The sequence below is a fragment of the Rutilus rutilus genome (genome assembly GCF_951802725.1).
Source record: "Rutilus rutilus genome assembly, chromosome: 8".
Taxonomy (NCBI): domain Eukaryota; kingdom Metazoa; phylum Chordata; class Actinopteri; order Cypriniformes; family Leuciscidae; genus Rutilus; species Rutilus rutilus.
This window is the reverse complement of record NC_140222.1, coordinates 17028006-17045532: the sequence shown is the minus strand read 5'-3', so window position 1 is coordinate 17045532 and position 17527 is coordinate 17028006. Positions and strand designations below refer to the sequence as shown.

Sequence of the window (17527 nt, the reverse complement as noted above, 5' to 3'; positions counted from 1 at the left end):
GGCCAGGGCTGAGCATCTCCGCAAACTAATAGAAAACAACCAAAACAATCCTAGGTTTTTATTTAACACCGTGGCTAGACTAACAAATAAACAGACGTCACCCGAACAAAATATCCCGTTACAGTTTAGTAGTAATGATTTCATGAACTTCTTCACTGAGAAAATAGAAAACATCAGAACCACAATTGTAAACGTTCAATCCTCAATCGCACCTTATAATTCAGCCTCAATTTTCCCCCCGCAAGAACAATTACAGTGCTTTACAACTATAGAACAAAAAGAGTTAAATAAACTTATCACTTCATCTAAAACAACAACATGTTTATTAGATCCTATACCAACTAAACTACTGAAAGAAGTGCTACCTATAGTAGAAGAGCCTCTCCTCAATATTATTAACTCATCTTTATCTTTAGGTCATGTTCCAAGAACATTTAAACTGGCAGTGATAAAACCTCTCATTAAGAAACCACAATTAGACCCGCATAATCTAGCAAATTATAGACCCATTTCAAATCTACCTTTTATGTCTAAAATACTAGAAAAAGTTGTGTCCACTCAACTGGGCTCTTTCTTGCAAGAAAATGATATCTATGAAAAGTTTCAGTCAGGATTCAGGCCGCACCATAGCACTGAAACTGCGCTCGTTAAAATCACAAATGATTTACTCTTAGCTTCTGACCAAGGCTGCATCTCAATACTAGTTTTACTTGATCTAAGTGCTGCGTTCGATACTATAGATCATACAATACTCTTAGATCGACTACAAAATTATACTGGTGTTCAAGGACAAGCATTAAGCTGGTTTAGATCATACTTATCAGACCGCTACCATTTTGTCTATTTAAATGGAGAAAAATCGATCATAATTCCAGTAAACTATGGAGTGCCGCAGGGATCTGTGTTGGGCCCTCTGTTATTCTCAATATATATGCTGCCACTTGGAAATATTATAAGGAAACATGGAATTAGTTTCCATTGTTATGCTGATGACACTCAAATATATATTTCATCACGGCCGGATGAAAACGCTAAATTATCCAAATTGACAGAGTGTGTTAAAGATATAAAAGATTGGATGACGCGTAATTTTCTATTATTAAATCCAGACAAGACAGAGGTAATACTTATCGGTTCAAAAAACCGCCCACAGAACCTCTCACAATACAACTTTGACATCGTAGGATGTCCTGTTACTTTATCCTCTACAGTAAAAGACCTGGGTGTTATACTCGATTGTAACCTGTCTTTTGAAAATCATATTTCGTATGTTACAAAAACAGCCTTTTTCCACCTTAGAAACATTGCTAAGCTACGTAATATGCTATCAGTTTCTGATGCAGAAAAGTTAGTTCATACATTCATGACCTCGAGACTAGATTACTGTAATGCTTTATTAGCTGGTTGTCCTGCATCCTCAATAAACAAGCAACAGTTAGTCCAAAATGCAGCCGCTAGAGTTCTTACTAGATCAAGAAAATATGATCATATAACACCGATTTTATCATCACTACATTGGTTACCTATAAAGTTCCGTATTAATTATAAGGTATTGCTACTGACTTATAAAGCCCTAAACGGCTTAGCTCCAGTCTATTTAGCGGATCTTCTATCACCCTATAATCCATCGCGCTCTTTAAGATCAATAAATTCAAGGCTTTTGGTCATACCTAGGATATCCAGATCAACCAAAGGAGGGAGAGCATTTTCACATTTGGCTCCGAAACTCTGGAATAGCCTTCCTGATACTGTTCGTTGCTCGGACTCACTCTCCCAGTTTAAAACTAGATTAAAGACGCATCTTTTCAGCCAGGCATTCATATAATATTGTTAATCTCACAGTTTCAAACTACAATCCGGCCTCTAGTTCATAAATGCCAGAGGAGAACTGGCCCCCGACTGAGCCTGGGTTCTCCCAAGGTTTTTTTTTCTCCATTAGGTCACCTGATGGAGTTTTAGGACACCATTAGGCCGCTTGATGGAGTTTTTTCGGTTCCTTGCCACTGTTGCCTTTGGCTTGCTCAGTTGGGGATATTTTGGGGATATTTAATTTTATTCTATCAATCAATAAATTCCACTAGAAACAAACTTTGTTGTATTATTTTATTTTAATACTGTGAAGCTGCTTTGATACAATCTGTATTGTGAAAAGCGCTATACAAATATACTTGATTTGATTTGATTTGATTAATGTCTGTCTGTCTTTATCTGTTCCAGATCCAGGTCTGTCTCCAGGTGCTGTAGTAGGAATAGTTATTGTTGTTCTGCTGCTGGTATTTGCTGCTGCTGCCGTTGCTACTGGTGTGATTTACTATCAACACGACACGATCTCTGAACTACAAAAACTAATTTGTAAGTATTACAGTTGATACAGCAATATATAAAAAAAAAACATTGAGCTTTATTGTAGTACAGTAAAGTTTAAATGTATAATATTTTTCACAATCGATATTTCTACTTTTTTACCAGTTCTACTTCTGAGTGATTTAGTGCTATAATTAATAAAGTGTGTGATTGTACAGTAAAGAGCTGAATTACATTAATATACTAATTAGACATGTGCCGGTATTTGGTAATGCGATAAATCGCGGTAATGAATATGCACGATATTGTTATCGCGGGCACTTCAAAATACCATGAAAAATAATAGATCAGAATTTATTTTTATGGAACGCGCATTATCTTATTTTCCATCAACCGCTTAAACAAACACTGCCTATATGCTGCGCAAAACACGTGCGCACTCTGATGTAAACAATCCCCACATGTAGAAGCACTGTGTGCATGCGGCGCAGTGCGCACTCTAGTCTAATGTAATGAATACTCACATGGAGAAGAAGCATGGTGGAAGGAGGAACGCTGCCGACAATTTATCCCCCTTCTAAAAGCAGGGCTGTCAACTCTACGCATTCAGCGTGAGACTCACGCAATTTACACTTTTCATTCGCTCTCGCGCCACACATCCATTTTCTCACGCAGAGAAAAATCGTGGAGCAAAGAGGACACTGACACCCGACAGACTAGACAGAGCAGGTTACTTTTGATATGAAAAAAATTCTCAGCTCTCAGGTTATGTCCATTTTATTACGAAATTCAGACAATAAATACCGTTTTGGTGCTTGTAAATGTGACGTGACCGATCGCTGTAGCGCCTCAGTTCAAGTAAACCGATCATCTGTTACTTTTTATTTAAAGATACAGAACAACTTACCGAAAGGTATTTATGCCTCATACATAATATCGATCAATCAGTGTTTTTCAGCCACGGAAAGAGGTCAATAAAACTGCAGGTGAACAATTATGTCACAGAACGTTACATTTACCTCAGGAAAGCCATTTAATGACCAACACGTTAGCTGACTAGAAAAAATAGCTATAGAGAGGAGTATTTTGCTAAATATGTGCACTATATTACATTTGTATTATATTTTTACTTGTGTCATAATTGTTATTATAATGAAAACCAAATTATATGTAATTTAATTTGTTAATTTTTAACCTTTAATAATACCAGTTGACAGGGCTCTCTGTATGTTTACAGCATTATGCAGGGGTGCAAACAGCGCGCTTTTCGGCGCCTCCCGCTTTTTTCACGTCAGTTTGGGTGACTTGTGTGAATCGTGCAGATCCGAAGAGTTTTTTTTGGGGGGGGGGGGTTGAGAGGGTCTGATTATAATTTAACCAACAGTAATTCTGGATTGCGTCCACCAACAAGTAAATAGGAAATAAGCGAATCAGAACACTGCGCGCCAAACCAGCAGTATGTGCGCAAGCGTGAACCACTAGTGTTTCTGTCTCACTCTGGATCTGCCACTGCATCACATTTCTCTCTGCGTGGCGTGAGTGTCCGTTTTTATGTCGGCTCTCATGTTAACTGGTTAGAGCTGGTGTTAGAGCACAATGCCTGCGTGACACACACACTTCTCGAGCCGCGCCGAAACCGCGTGCTAGAAATAGAACCGCAACCGACGCTTATTTTTCACGCGACACGCAAGAGTGTTGGAAGTTTTCAAACAAAATAGAAGGCGCAAATACATATTAATAAATTACATTTTGATGCTTGAAAGTCTCTTGGTTTTGACAAATGCATATATAATTGTAATTTAAAAATAAGGCCTAATTATCGATTTTCAAATATTGCTCCTGTCAATAGGCCTACAGAACGAAATATTCTGTAGCCTATTTTGCCGTCAATACTGCCGACGTTGTCTTTGCTGTATCAGGCTATATATATTATGTTTAACATCCAAATGTAGATGGTCTGTCGGCGCACAGAGCCACGCAGTTGCAGACAGCACGTGAAGTTCGTGAACACCGAATTCCCTTTTCTTTCTTATCTATTTGTGTTTGAACAGACATGTGCACGAAAAAATAAGCCAGTGTCCGTCTCAACGAGTTTCCCGTAAACGCAGTCAAAATAAAACGGATGCGTGTCATTACCGGTATTAGATACGTGCATTCGTCTTAAAGGGACAGCACCCAATATACCTGCAGCTGTTTGTGTCACCAAAGTTAATCAAACAACAAAAGAGAAAGAGAAAAATCACGTTTTGTCAAAAGATAAACTGTATTAATACTTAATACAGTTAATTTACCTGAAAAACATAAAGCACTGCTTTATTTCTCGTGTATTTGTGTTTTATTGTATTTATATTTGTATTTCGTTTATTAGTTTCTATGCAGATGCACTAGGCCTACCCTACACAATTACCCCAATCATCCTAGAATTATTAATTCTTTACAAAAAGAGCTATTCAAATCATCAGGTGAAATGGTTTTCAGGAAGTAGCAGTAAAGCAAGAAGAAGTGCAAGATAGTTTTTCTAAATTTCATTTGACTCTATGTGCCTATAGGGGTGGGTTGGGGATGGTGGCAATGTAGTATCTGGATATTTGCCGCGGGACGAGGGCTTCGATTACCTCTCTCTTTTTTGACCATACATGTGTTTGCACCCCTGATTATGTGAGATATATTTTTTCTGGAGAAAAATTAACATGTATCTATTTATTCAAAGAGTCAATATTGAATCAAGATTGAAATCAAATCCCAAGAATTGAATTGAAATCGTGAAAAGTGTGTAAAATTCCGTTAGTTACCAAATGTTTTGACAATCACAATTACACCTATTGTGATGCAAGTTGTTTTTTTTCTACATACCCCCCCCCCAATCCATCCATTTCTCTTGAGCAATTAAAATATCGTGATAATACCGTATACCGTGATAAAAGCTCAAAGTCTCACGTGCTCTGTCCTCACTCATGCGAAGTATTGGTTGATTAAATTTGTAATACATTAATCATGTATTCTCTCGTTAATTCATCTGACTCCATAAATGAAAGGGTTTAATAATATCTGTGCCTCACTTAAAGTGAGTGGGTGTTTGACTATTCCGTTTAACTCTTCAATGAAAATAATATCAAAGTCAGTAAGAATAATCAAATGTAACAATTTATTATGTCAGGTAAATGTATCATGCCAATTTCATAATCAATTCAAAGATAATCGATACAAAACATCAAATGCTCTGGAATAGAGAGAAGATGCAAACCCAACATTAAGAAATACGTTAGGCTGAGAGATCTATATCTCCCAGCCTAACGGACCGATCTGAAGTACAGAAAAGGGCCCCCATCTGCCTGCTGTACTCCATTAAATAGCCAGACCTCTTTCACATGTAAACATGTGCTAACAATAGTAAATTTGCATTCTGAGGTACACTGTAGCACCTCTTGGGGGGGTGTGACCATTTGCTTGAGAGATCAACCCCTCCTTGTATGCTAGTTATCCATAAACCTTCAAAAACCTTATTACCTTGTGTTTTACTTATTCTGAGATGAGAGAATTGTACCAGTCGCACTGTGACATTTTAAACGATACCAAACATGAATATACTCTGTGATAATCATTCACATTAAACTGTACATTTTCTTGGGTGAAATCAGGTAGTCACCTGAGCATGAGAGAGAGGGGGTGAGGGGAGAGGGAAGGAGATGCAGATTAGATGACTCGGGGGTGAGACTTTCGTCTCGATGGTGCATGAGAGCCAGTTCAAATGCTAATCTCCAGAGAGGTCCTTTTGTTCTCTCAGGGCCTGGTCACCCCCAAAACAGACCGTCTGGAATCTCCTAATTTATCAATTCTTATGGTGAATGGTGGGAAAAAACAACAACAACCCACCAATCACCATATAACAGTGCGCGACAATATGTCTGCCAACACATTATTCTTCCCGGCTACATGTTTTATCTCCAAATTAAATGATTGGACAAACAAAGCCCACCTCATTAAACGCTGATTTGAGTTGCGCATTTTATTAATAAACACGAGAGGGTTGTGGTCCGTGTAAACCGTAACCGGACATGAAGAAGAGCCGATATAAACCTCAAAATTATTAAGGGCCAGAATTAAGGTAAGCGCTTCTTTTTCAATTGTGGAATATGACTTTTGATGTTTTTGATTTTTTTTTTTTTAAAGTAGCACACCGGATGTTCAATGCCATCAAGCCCCTCCTGCAACAAAACAGCGCCTGCTCCCGCATCACTGGCATCCACAGCCAGTTTAAATACACGATCGTACGCTGGAGCAGCGAGAACAGGTGCCTGCATCAGGAGAGTTTTAAGGGACTCAAAAGCATACTGACATTCCGGTGACCATTTAAAACTTATTTTTGGACTCGGCAAATCAGTAAGTGGGGCATTATGAGCAAACACTAAACTTCTCGAACGGCAAACATCAAGAGATGTACTCCATCATCCCACTCCTTTTCAAATTCAAGACAATAAGCGCGGAGCATTGACTTAAGGGTTTGATGAAACCTCTCCAGTGCACCTTGACTCTCCGGATGGAAAGCACTCGAAAAGCGGTGGGTGATGTTCAGCTGATCGGCCACCTGTGCTAAAGCACGAGACATAAAGTTTGTCCCCTGGTCAGTTTGAATTACCCTAGAGAGTCCAAACAATGAAAAGAACTTAATTAGTGCCTTTACAACAGCGGGCGCAGTGATTTTACGCATAGGTATAGCTTCAGGAAAACGTGTTGAGGCACACATAATGGTCAGTAAAAATTGGTTGCCGGATTTAGTACGGGGCAATGGACCCACACAATCGACGAAAACATGATCAAATGGCGCATCTACAGCTGGGATAGGATATAAAGGATATGGCGGTATGGCCGGATTTGACTTCCCAGAGATTTGACAAGTATGACATGTTTTACAGTGTAGCTTCACGTCCTGTTTTAACCCTGGCCAAAAAAACTGTCTCAAGATACGGTCATACGTTTTATTAACCCCTAAATGACCAGCTAAGGGATTATCATGTGCCAAGCTAAGTATTTCATCACGAAACCGACTTGGTACAACAATCTGTGTGACAATGGTCCAATCATCCTGTGCAGAAGCACATTTCTAATAAAATAACCCGTAGCCATATCTGCCAGCTTTTCCTCAGGAACAACCAATTCAAACAAAGCATTTAGTGACTGATCACATTTTTGTTCAGAAATCAGATGCTTTCGAGACATATGCTCACCCCCAACACCCCCCAACGGCTTCTGCAGCTCTAGTGAACTGTGCACACTTCCTTCAGCTGACGCTGTGGAATCGACATCAATAAGTGTAGAATGTACGATAGCGGTAGAGCTACTGTCAGATGACAACTCAGACTCTCTATCTAGATCTAACATAGTGCCATCCTCTACATTTAAGACATCACACTCCTTAGTTTTAGCCATAGCACGTGTCACAGCACACACCGGAAACACTGTAGGGTATTTCTTCTGTAACTCATCCGGGCCTTCAGCAACCAGAGGAACAGCAGTGACCTCAGGGTTTACCAGGATTTTTCCGCCAGCCAAATCATTTCCTAAAAGGAAATCTACTCCCTTAATGGGAAAGGTGTTGCACGCAGCCACCGCGACTAGACCGGACACTAAATCCGACTCGAGTTTAACCGAGTGCATGGGCAAATTAACAAACTTCATTCCAAAGCCCTGCACTAACTCACTACAGTTTAATGATGTTTCATTTGAAAGAGGCAACATACTTTGAAGAATAATAGACCTAGAAGCCGCTGTATCACGTAAAATAGTTACTGGAACTTTTACGCCGCTATTAGTCAATGAAACGACACCCTTCATAATAAAAGGAGAATAAATGTCCAAATCCGCACATTCGGACTGAAAAGGGCATGACCCTGAAGGGGTTTCGATCAACATGAAAGGTTTGGGTTTCCTTTTATTCAACAAAAAACAATTGTTGATCAAATGCCCACGCTTTTTACAATAAGCGCACACAGGCCTCGCCTTAGCTGCAATATCTTTAAAATTGACCTGCTCGCTAGAGTACACTTGCGTGACAGGACCACGCTGTGATGGAGAGAAGAAAGATTTCTCAAAACTTTCTCTGTGCGTCAGAACATATTCATATGCTAATATCGCAGCAGCAGACACCTTAGTCACTTTTTGTTCATTCAAGTATGTTGCAATTTTGTCCGGTAGACAATTTTTTTATTCCTCCATAAGAACCAAATCGTGAAGCTGATAAAATTTTTTGGCGTAGTCGGCAGGATTAAAACGGAAACAAGACAACATTAACATAATGAACATAATAAACCTTAATTAGAGGACTCCAGGCCAGGCGTTCGTGATACACGCGTAACATACCTTATATCTTTGGAACACTAGGTGGCGCTGTGTTCATTCTTCTCATGTACCTTCAGGACATTGTGTCAATGATCCATACTAAATTTTGTAAAGATATGCCGAATAGTTATTGCAAATTACCCCGGAATGCAGGGACCCGACTCGGACGGCACAGCGGCCCGAAGTGGGGTCTGAGTGTGTGGTGCAACACATACCTGCTTCCGTCGAAGGGCAGAGTGAGTGTGCGGAGGCGTCAGACCGTCCAGGACACAGCCACTGCTGCCTGCTGGCGATGAAAGAGGGGCTCGGGAGTGACAAGGCATGGCGGCGTCGTCGACTGCCAAGCGCGCCCTCTTGGGGCCCAGAGGTTTCAGAAATTGCTCTTTCTTTGAAAATGTGGGTACCACTGACGGAACAAAAAGAAAAGGAAACAAAAGATTCTCCGCCCGGCCCTCCACCGGGGGAAGGAGTGGCGCCTTCGCCATCTCCTGAAGAGCAACTTGATCCACCTCTGGGCCGCCCGTCTCAGGGTCGTTTGCACCGTCGCTTGCCTCCTGGTTTGGCAGCGGCCTGGACGGGCGGGGTCGGCTACCTACGGCTTGCTCCGCGCTGAGGCCTGGATGGTTGCTGATGCTGGGGCTTAGCGGGAGTGGAGGACGCCGCAGAAGGCCGACCTCGTTGACGAGTAGACGGAGGATCTGCGGCTGCCGGACGGGTGGAAGCAGCAGGGGTCCGCCGGGGCAGGATGTGTCGGATGGCCTCCGTCTGCTTCTGTGCGGCCGAGAACTGTTGGGCGAAGCTCTCGACCGCGTCGCCGAACAACCCAACCTGGGAAAAAGGGGCATCCAGGAACCGATATTTATCGGTGTCCCTCATATCCGCCAGGTTGAGCCAAAGGTGGCGCTCCTGGACCACCAAGGTGGACATCGCCTGACCAACTGAACGTGCAGTTTCCTTCGTCGCCCGGAGGGCGAGGTCGGTTGCCACACGGAGCTCCCAGAGGAGCTCTGGGTCAGAACCACCCTCATTCATGTCCATGAGCGCCTGGGCCTGGTGGACCTGCAAGAGCGCCATGGCATGGAGGGCGGAAGCAGCCTGTCCACAGGCCTTGTAAGCCTTCGCGTTAGACCGGACGAAAACTTACAGGCCTTGGACGGGAGGCGTGGATTACCCCGCCAAGAGGAAGCGGATGCCGGACACAGCTGCATCGCAACGGCCCGCTCCACTGGGGGGATATCCACATACCCCTTAGCTGCCCCACTGTCGAGGGTGGCGAGGGGGGAGGAGCCACTAGAACGGCTTCGGGCACTATACGGTGCCTTCCACGTCCTAGAGAGCTCCTCATGCACTTCCGGAAAGAAAGGTACCGGGGCGGCGCACTGAGAACCAGCACGGCCCGCCCCGAGAAACCAATCGTCCAACCGAGAAGGTTCGGGACATGGTGGAGGGTTACACGCAAGCCCAACCTTCTCGGCGGCCCGGGAAAGCATAGCCGTCCATTCTGGATCGGTCTCGGACAACGCTACACGCCCCGAAGGGGGCAACGCAGCCGAGTCGTCATCTCCAGAGGACTGAAGCTCCCCCTCCGATGCTGCGATCGACATCTGATCATTAGCTGGAGCCCCAAAGGAAACGGTTGGTCGTTCCGGGGAAGGACCAAGATGATTGCTAAGGGGCCCCAATGGCAACAGCGCTTGTGAGGCGTGAGGGGCCCGCGGAGACTGACTCGACGGGGAAGCCCTCACGGTAATCATATACGAGAGTAACAGAAACAACTAAGTCCACCATTGATAATATTATTACAAATATAAATGTACATTTTGACTCGGGTGTAATTATGTCAGACATCACAGATCATTTTCCAATTCTACTTTTCATAGACTTGGATACTAAGACCAGGCAACAACAAAAGAAGATATTACCTCTTAAAAAAAGCATAAAAGTATTAACAGGAAAATATTTAGATAAATTGCTTGATAATCTTAGGCATAAAACATGGGATTCTGTATTTAGCTGGAATACTCCGGAAGAAGCCTATAGTGCTTTTATCAATGAATTAACCAACAGTATTAATATCACTATACCGGAAAAAATTGTTAAAGGAGATACAAGCAATCAAAATACTTGGCTTACAAAGGGAATCCTAAAATCAATTAAAAGGAAAAATAAGCTTTACAAATGCTACATTAAAAATCCAACTAATGACAATAAAGAAAAATATTGTACATTTAGAAATAGACTCACAAAGTTAATACGAATAAGGAAGCGGAATTACTACACTGATTTAATTAAAGGTCCCGTTCTGCGTGATCCCATGTTTCAAACTTTAGTTAGTGTGTAATGTTGCTGTTAGAGCATAAATAATATCTGTAAAATTATAAAGCTCAAAGTTCAATGCCAAGCGAGATATTTTATTTAACAGAAGTTGACTACAAAAAAAACGTCTCGATTGGACTACACCCCTCCCATACCTGCCAACATGTACGCATTTTTCGTACTCGGCACGCATTTTGACCCATACGTACGCTTGTACGATTCGCTGCTCTCTAGGTACGCATTTTGTTGCTTCTCGCATTTCGCCGATTTCAGTTTCTATGCAATCTATGACACTGATTCTGCCACTGAGCCACAGCGTTTAAGTGGAGTGAAAAGCTTACGGCCAATCAGAGCGCTGCATGTTAACCCGCCGCCCATCTGCCCCTCCTATCCTTATGCTTCGCGCTCAATTCAATTCAGTGCCTCAAGCAAGCCAGACGGATAAGATCATCTATATGGATAAGATACCTAGGCTTTCATGCCATGGCTGAACCGCCACAAAAAAAGGTTCGGAAAACACAAAGATTTTTAGACCGCTATCGTGAGAGATGGCCTTGCCTCCAGATGTCCAGGCTACCTCATCATGCGTTCTGCACTGTCTGCAAGACGGACGTCGACATCAGTCACCAAGGGGCAACAGGTAACGAACACAGTCTCACACACAAATGCTCCCTATCCCAAAACATAATTATATTAAAAATAAAAGGATGATGACTTTGAGTATTAAACGTTAATAGTGTCAATAGACTAACGATAGCTTATCAAACCCGCCATCCTTCTCATTAGTTGGGAAATTATTTGGCAGTTAGAATAGAAAAGTGGTGGAATGGCTAGAAATCTAGAAGGTTTTAGATAGGCCAGGTGCTGATTAACGTAAGATAAAGGTAACAGTTAGGCTATTTTTAGCCTAATTGAATTTATGAACATCAAAAATTATCTTGACATCATAACAGGCAGTCCAGCTGTGACGAGCTCAGTTCAGTTCACGCGTTCATGTAACTTGCTTACATGTAAAAGCTGTCGCAAAGAACCGGCAAAAGTAATGATTATAAATAATAGAACAAATATAGAAAGGAGAAATTTTAATTGTGTATTAATAAACAAGTGTTTCCTGTATCAGTGTCGTGTCGACTGCAAAGATGATGTTGATGATGCTGTCTCGCGATCTTCGCAGTAGTGAACGCGCCAGAGAGAAATGCACATTTCATACAGATAACATTAGCAGAGAGCAGTCTGTTTTCTTTCGTTTTGAATTGTTCTGTTTAAAAGTAGACAGGTCTGTGAGTCAAGTAAGTTAGGCGCTGAGTTTCGGTTAATTTATGAGGCGAGCTAGTTCACGCCGGCGCCTCTGTGTCGTGATTATCTCTTGTCTTCTATATTTACTTATTTATTTATTGAATCCAGACAATTGCTCGATGAAACATTGATTAAAATTAAGATAAAATTTATACAAAACGAAATTCATTTTAAAGAAAGGCTTTGTGCTTTCTGTTTGAGGTCTTTGTGAAAGTTTTAAAGCAGTTACTAGTGCCGCTTTTCAGAGCGGTCATGTCCGTAACGGAGAACTGTCACGCCCCTAACATTGTTTTTTCCTCATAAATGCGAACACGAAAAATAAAATAAAATGAATATTTTATGTTTTGTGGAGAACCAACCCTTCTTCCTCCAGTGGGTAGTATTACTTTTGCTTTGCGCAGTGTAATTCAGAAGGCTAAGTGTAACCTGGTCTGACTCTCATCTTTAACACATTACTACTTAGGCCTATTTATTAGCTCACTCCGCCTCCTATTGGTTAGACTAACAAAAATATGGGCACAAAATATTGGACAGGATATAAGACAACATTTGTGTAGTTTCAATACATGTACAGCCATTCATCCACGCCATTCCTCTACACAGTAATAATAATTTATTGTAATCTAGAAGGTACTAGTGATGAGCCAAACAATGTATTTTAATGTAAATTACTTGTATCCTTTCAATGAATTGTGTGTGTGTGTGTGTGTGTGTGTGTGACGTAATTCATAATATTTGTAACAACATGCAGGAATATAATTCCCCCTCTATTTTCAGATTGCAGACGCCATGTGGAAGGAACAAAACACAAGAAATTGGAAAGTGCCATTGCCTCCCTAAGATCACCACAAAGTTTTTTGGAGATCAAGATCTACGGACCATCAGGGCAGAAACACTTTTCTCCAACTTTATTGCTGAGCACAATGTGCCAGTGTCTATAGCTGACCATGCTGGACCATTATTTAAGAAGATGTTTCCAGATAGTCAAATTGCCCAGCAGTACGGCTGTGCCCGAACCAAGACAGCAGCTATATTAAACACACTTTCCTCAAATGATGAACAGGTCATCAGTGACCTTATGTGCTGTTCCCCATTCAGCATTGCAACCGATGGTAGCACAGACATGGATGACGTCAAGCTTTATCCTTTGGTTGTCCGTGTCTATGATCCCAGTGTTGGAAAAATAGTTGTAGTACTCCTGAAAATTGTTGAGTGTAGAGAGTCTACTGGCAAAGGGATATACAATCTCATTGACCAGGAACTAAACAAAAGGAAAATACCATGGGGCAATTGTGTAAGCTTTTCTGCTGACAACGCCTCTGTCATGCAGGGGTTAAGAAAAGGTGTCGCAGCATTCATTAAGTCACAGAATCCCCACATTTACATGGTCGGCTGTGCATGCCACCTAATGCATTTAGCTGCGGAAAAAGCTTCAAGAAGTCTATGTATTGACATTGAAGACATGTTTATCTTGATCTACTACTACCTTGACAAGAGTAGCAAGAGGAAAGCTTTGCTGCGTGACCTACAAATGCTGTGCGACACTGACGTCAGGAAGATTTTGAAATTATCCTCGACCAGATGGCTGGCTCTTGGCAAATGTGTCAATCGACTCCTCCAGCAGTGGGAACCTCTGACTCTGTTTTTTGCTGAAGAGGCAGCAGGGAAGAAGGCAGCTAAACCTCTCACATCCTCAGCTCATCCCTCTCTGAAGAGCCCAGCTGCCTCTAAGCCCTCAACTCTCACACCTACCTCGGGTAAGCTTGCTATCTCAAAGACTTTGGCCTCCAGCTTTTTGAAGACCAAAGTCCACCAGAGAAAGTCCAAGACCGGACCAAGCTCCACACAGCAACAGGCAGGGCCTACACCAAAACGGCAGCAGACAGGACCTACAACCAAACAGCTGCCGGCAGGACCAAGCACTCCACGGCAGCAGACAGGACCTACTACCAAACAGCTGCCGGCAGGACCAAGCACTCCACGGCAGCAGACAGGACCTACAACCAAACAGCTGCCGGCAGGACCAACCACTCCACGGCAGCAGACAGGACCTACAACCAAACAGCTGCCGGCAGGACCAAGCACTCCACGGCAGCAGACAGGACCTACAACCAAACAGCTGCCGGCAGGACCAAGCACTCCACAGCAGCAGACAGGACCTACAACCAAACAGCTGCCGGCAGGACCAAGCACTCCACAGCAGCAGACAGGACCTACAACCAAACAGCTGCCGGCAGGACCAAGCACTCCACAGCAGCAGACAGGACCTACAACCAAACAGCTGCCGGCAGGACCAAGCACTCCACGGCAGCAGACAGGACCTACAACCAAACAGCTGCCGGCAGGACCAAGCACTCCACGGCAGTCAGCTCAACCACCTAAGGGGTTTGACTTAAACCAATTTGTTTTTAAACAAAAAGAAATTGGCAAAAAACAGAGGGATCTGTCCAAAAAGAAAACAGAAGAAAAGGAAAAGGAGATCGAAAAAACAGAGGTCACAAAACCACAGAAGTTGTATGCTTTCTTGACTGACCCACAGTCCAAGCTGTATGCTCTTTTTTTAAAGAGAGCTATACCTTTATTTGAAACTGCAAATCAGAACCTGCAGAAAGAAGAGCCATGTGTGCCCATATTGCTGCAGATATTGGAGCTACAGTTGCAAAAAATGCTTTTGGCATTCTGTAAACCTGACTGTGTTGTGGAAATGATGGAAGAAGTAAAGAGAGGATGCCAACCCACTCTGTACAAATCCAGTGAACACCAGCTACCTGATGATGAGCTGTCAATTGGACATGACACAAAGACATTCATCAAAAGTCAAGCTAACTTACCTCTTGGAGCTTTCTTCAGGGATGTAAGGAAATATTTCACTGCAGCTGTTGAGTACATGCTCTCTAAATTCCCCTATGGGGACGAATTGCTGCGTCATGCTGCCGTAGCTGATATAAGCAGACGACAAACAGCTAAATTCTCCTCACTGACATATTTCATAGACAGGTTCCCCTGCTTCTTGGGAAATGGTGTTACAGTGGATGAAGTGGAGGAGGAGTTTCGGCTCTTTCAGTCCTCTACCTTGAATGATGGTTTTCTTACCAAACGGGCTGATGAAGCTTGGAGAGAATTAGGTGTGATGGAATCAGGAGGGAAGAAACTTTTTGCAAACCTCTCCACAGTTATGCTTGGGGTGTGTGTGATTTTTCACAGCAATGCAGACTGTGAAAGGATTTTCAGCTTGGTCACTAAAAACAAAACACAATGTCGTGCTAGCCTGAGCACAGAGATGCTTAGTTCTCTGTTGACAAGAAAAGTCATGATTGCCTCCAAAGGCAGCATTTGTTACAAAGAGACTTTCACTGACGCACTACTTAAAAAAGCCAAATCTGCAACCTTTAACAAGTTAAACGATGCAAAAGTTTAAACTATGCATGGAAAATTATAGTTTTTGTTGTTGTTTGTTTTTAGCAAACTGATTTTGATATTGATAACTGCTAGTTTTGCACATTTATTTAATGTTTTGATTTATTTATTTACAAAGAATGTCCTCAGTTTACTTTTATTTCTGACAAGATTTTCAGGTGGAAGAAGTTTCCATGGGCTATGCCTCCTGTACAAAATGTTTGGAGTGATTGCAGTAATTGAATAACATTTATGGTCTACTTGTATATGGTTATGGAGTAACTAATACATCTTAATTGGTGAAAGTATATTATGTGTATAATATGTATTATAGTGTTAGGTATCTCATAGGTTTCTCACAGGTGTGTGTGCAACGGTGGAGCGTACATTGGCGGTGGGCTGTCAGGTTCTCGCGCGTGGGGGGGGGGGGGGGGGGGGGTTGTGTCGGGGGTTGTAGTACTCATAAAATTTCTTCAAGGTTGGCAGGTATGCCCTCCACATCCTGCTTTAATGATGTCACTAGAACCGTTTCTTGACTAACCTCCGCCCACAGGAATGCTCCCTCAACTCTACTGGCTACTTGCGCACTTCTTATAACTTAGGCTACTGTGTTTACTCAGCTCTTACGGTGATTTTCTGAAGTAAAACTGACGCTTCATCTTTTGTGTGATGTACAATAAACTTTATTAAACTCATCAGTACATGTTTGATCATCATTCAGACAGCAGACTTGTAGGCTATTAATAAATAATGGATACATAGCCTACAAGCAGATGACAAATACGTTATAATAACCGTAATTAAACTACTAAACCATACCTGTTTCATCTCTATACAGCACTCTGACTCTGTAGGCATTATTGTCCGACTCGAAATGAACGCCGTTACTGAGAGTTTCTGATATTATCATCATTCCGTGAGATGAATTTGTCCTGAGAGACTGAGCGCGAGCTCATGAAGCTCCGCCCCCTGGGTCATCCAGCAGCACCTCATTTGCATTTAAAGGGCACACACTGAAACAGCTCGTTTTTCTGAGCCCCAAAAAATGTCAATTTAAACATGCTGTAAAAAATGATCTGTTGGGTATTTTGAGCTCAAACTTCACATACACACTCTGGGGACATCAGAGACTTATTTTACATCTTGTGAAAAGGGGCATAATACGGGACCTTTAAGGCTTCTCGTGGTGATCAAAAGCGATGCTGGAGAGTACTAAATACTGTGCTCAGCCGGGATCAAAAAGCAACTGTCCTTCCAGAAAATAATGTCAAACATAATGATAATCACTATCTCAATGATGATGATCTTGCCATAAGTTTTAACAACTATTTTATCTCTATAGGGGAAACTCTTTCGAAATCCATAAATCCTCCAGGGGGAGCTTCATACCAACAATATTTAAAAGGGAATTATTTAAATTCGTTTTTTTTAACACCTACCGACAAAATGGAAGTTTTGAAAATTATTATGAATATGAAAAGCTCTTATACTGCAGGCGTGGATGATATATGTAGAAAAATTGTTAAATCTATTGCAATTGAAATTCTAGATCCACTTGTCTATTGTATAAACCTTTCTTTATCTCATGGTGTAGTACCAAAAATGACAAAAAATTGCAAAAGTTATACCTATTTATAAATCTGGTGATAAAAATAACTTACAAAACTATCGACCTATATCCATTTTGCCTACTTTTTCCAAGGTGCTTGAGAGGGTCGTGTACAATAGACTTAGTGGTTACCTGGATAAAATGAATATACTCATTCCATCTCAATATGAATTTAGGAAAAAGAGCTCTACTTGTTTGGCAATTCTGGATCTCATCGAGAAAATTAATGACGCTATAGATAATGGTGAGACTGATATTAGTCAGTGATTT

The 17527-nt window shown here is 41.9% G+C and overlaps 3 protein-coding genes across 5 annotated transcripts in view; all 3 read left to right on the top strand.

Moving 5' to 3' along the window:
* Window positions 1–17527, top strand: part of LOC311295855 (uncharacterized protein) — a 260836-nt gene that overhangs the window by 54607 nt on the left and 188702 nt on the right. The window lies entirely within an intron of this gene.
* LOC311295852 (uncharacterized protein) overlaps window positions 1–17527 on the top strand; it is a 49895-nt gene that overhangs the window by 12901 nt on the left and 19467 nt on the right. For all 3 annotated transcript variants that reach the window (XM_084417382.1, XM_084417381.1, XM_084417383.1), the window contains exon 4: window positions 2218–2352. In XM_084417382.1, the coding sequence (XP_084273508.1) occupies window positions 2218–2352 (135 nt within the window). The remainder of the gene's footprint in view (window positions 1–2217; window positions 2353–17527) is intronic.
* LOC311295850 (uncharacterized protein) lies at window positions 10983–16153 on the top strand. Its single transcript, XM_084417379.1, has 2 exons — window positions 10983–11596; window positions 13030–16153. The coding sequence occupies exons 1-2, from the start codon at window positions 11505–11507 to the stop codon at window positions 15668–15670; spliced, it is 2733 nt and encodes a 910-aa protein (XP_084273505.1). The 5' UTR covers window positions 10983–11504; the 3' UTR covers window positions 15671–16153.

Coding starts and splice junctions, on each gene's coding strand:
- LOC311295850 (XM_084417379.1), top strand. CDS start 11,505: ATGGCCTTGCCTCCAGATGTCCAGGCTACCTCATCATGCGTTCTGCAC. Junction 11,597..13,029: donor CAGTCACCAAGGGGCAACAG/GTAACGAACACA, acceptor CTCTATTTTCAG/ATTGCAGACGCCATGTGGAA.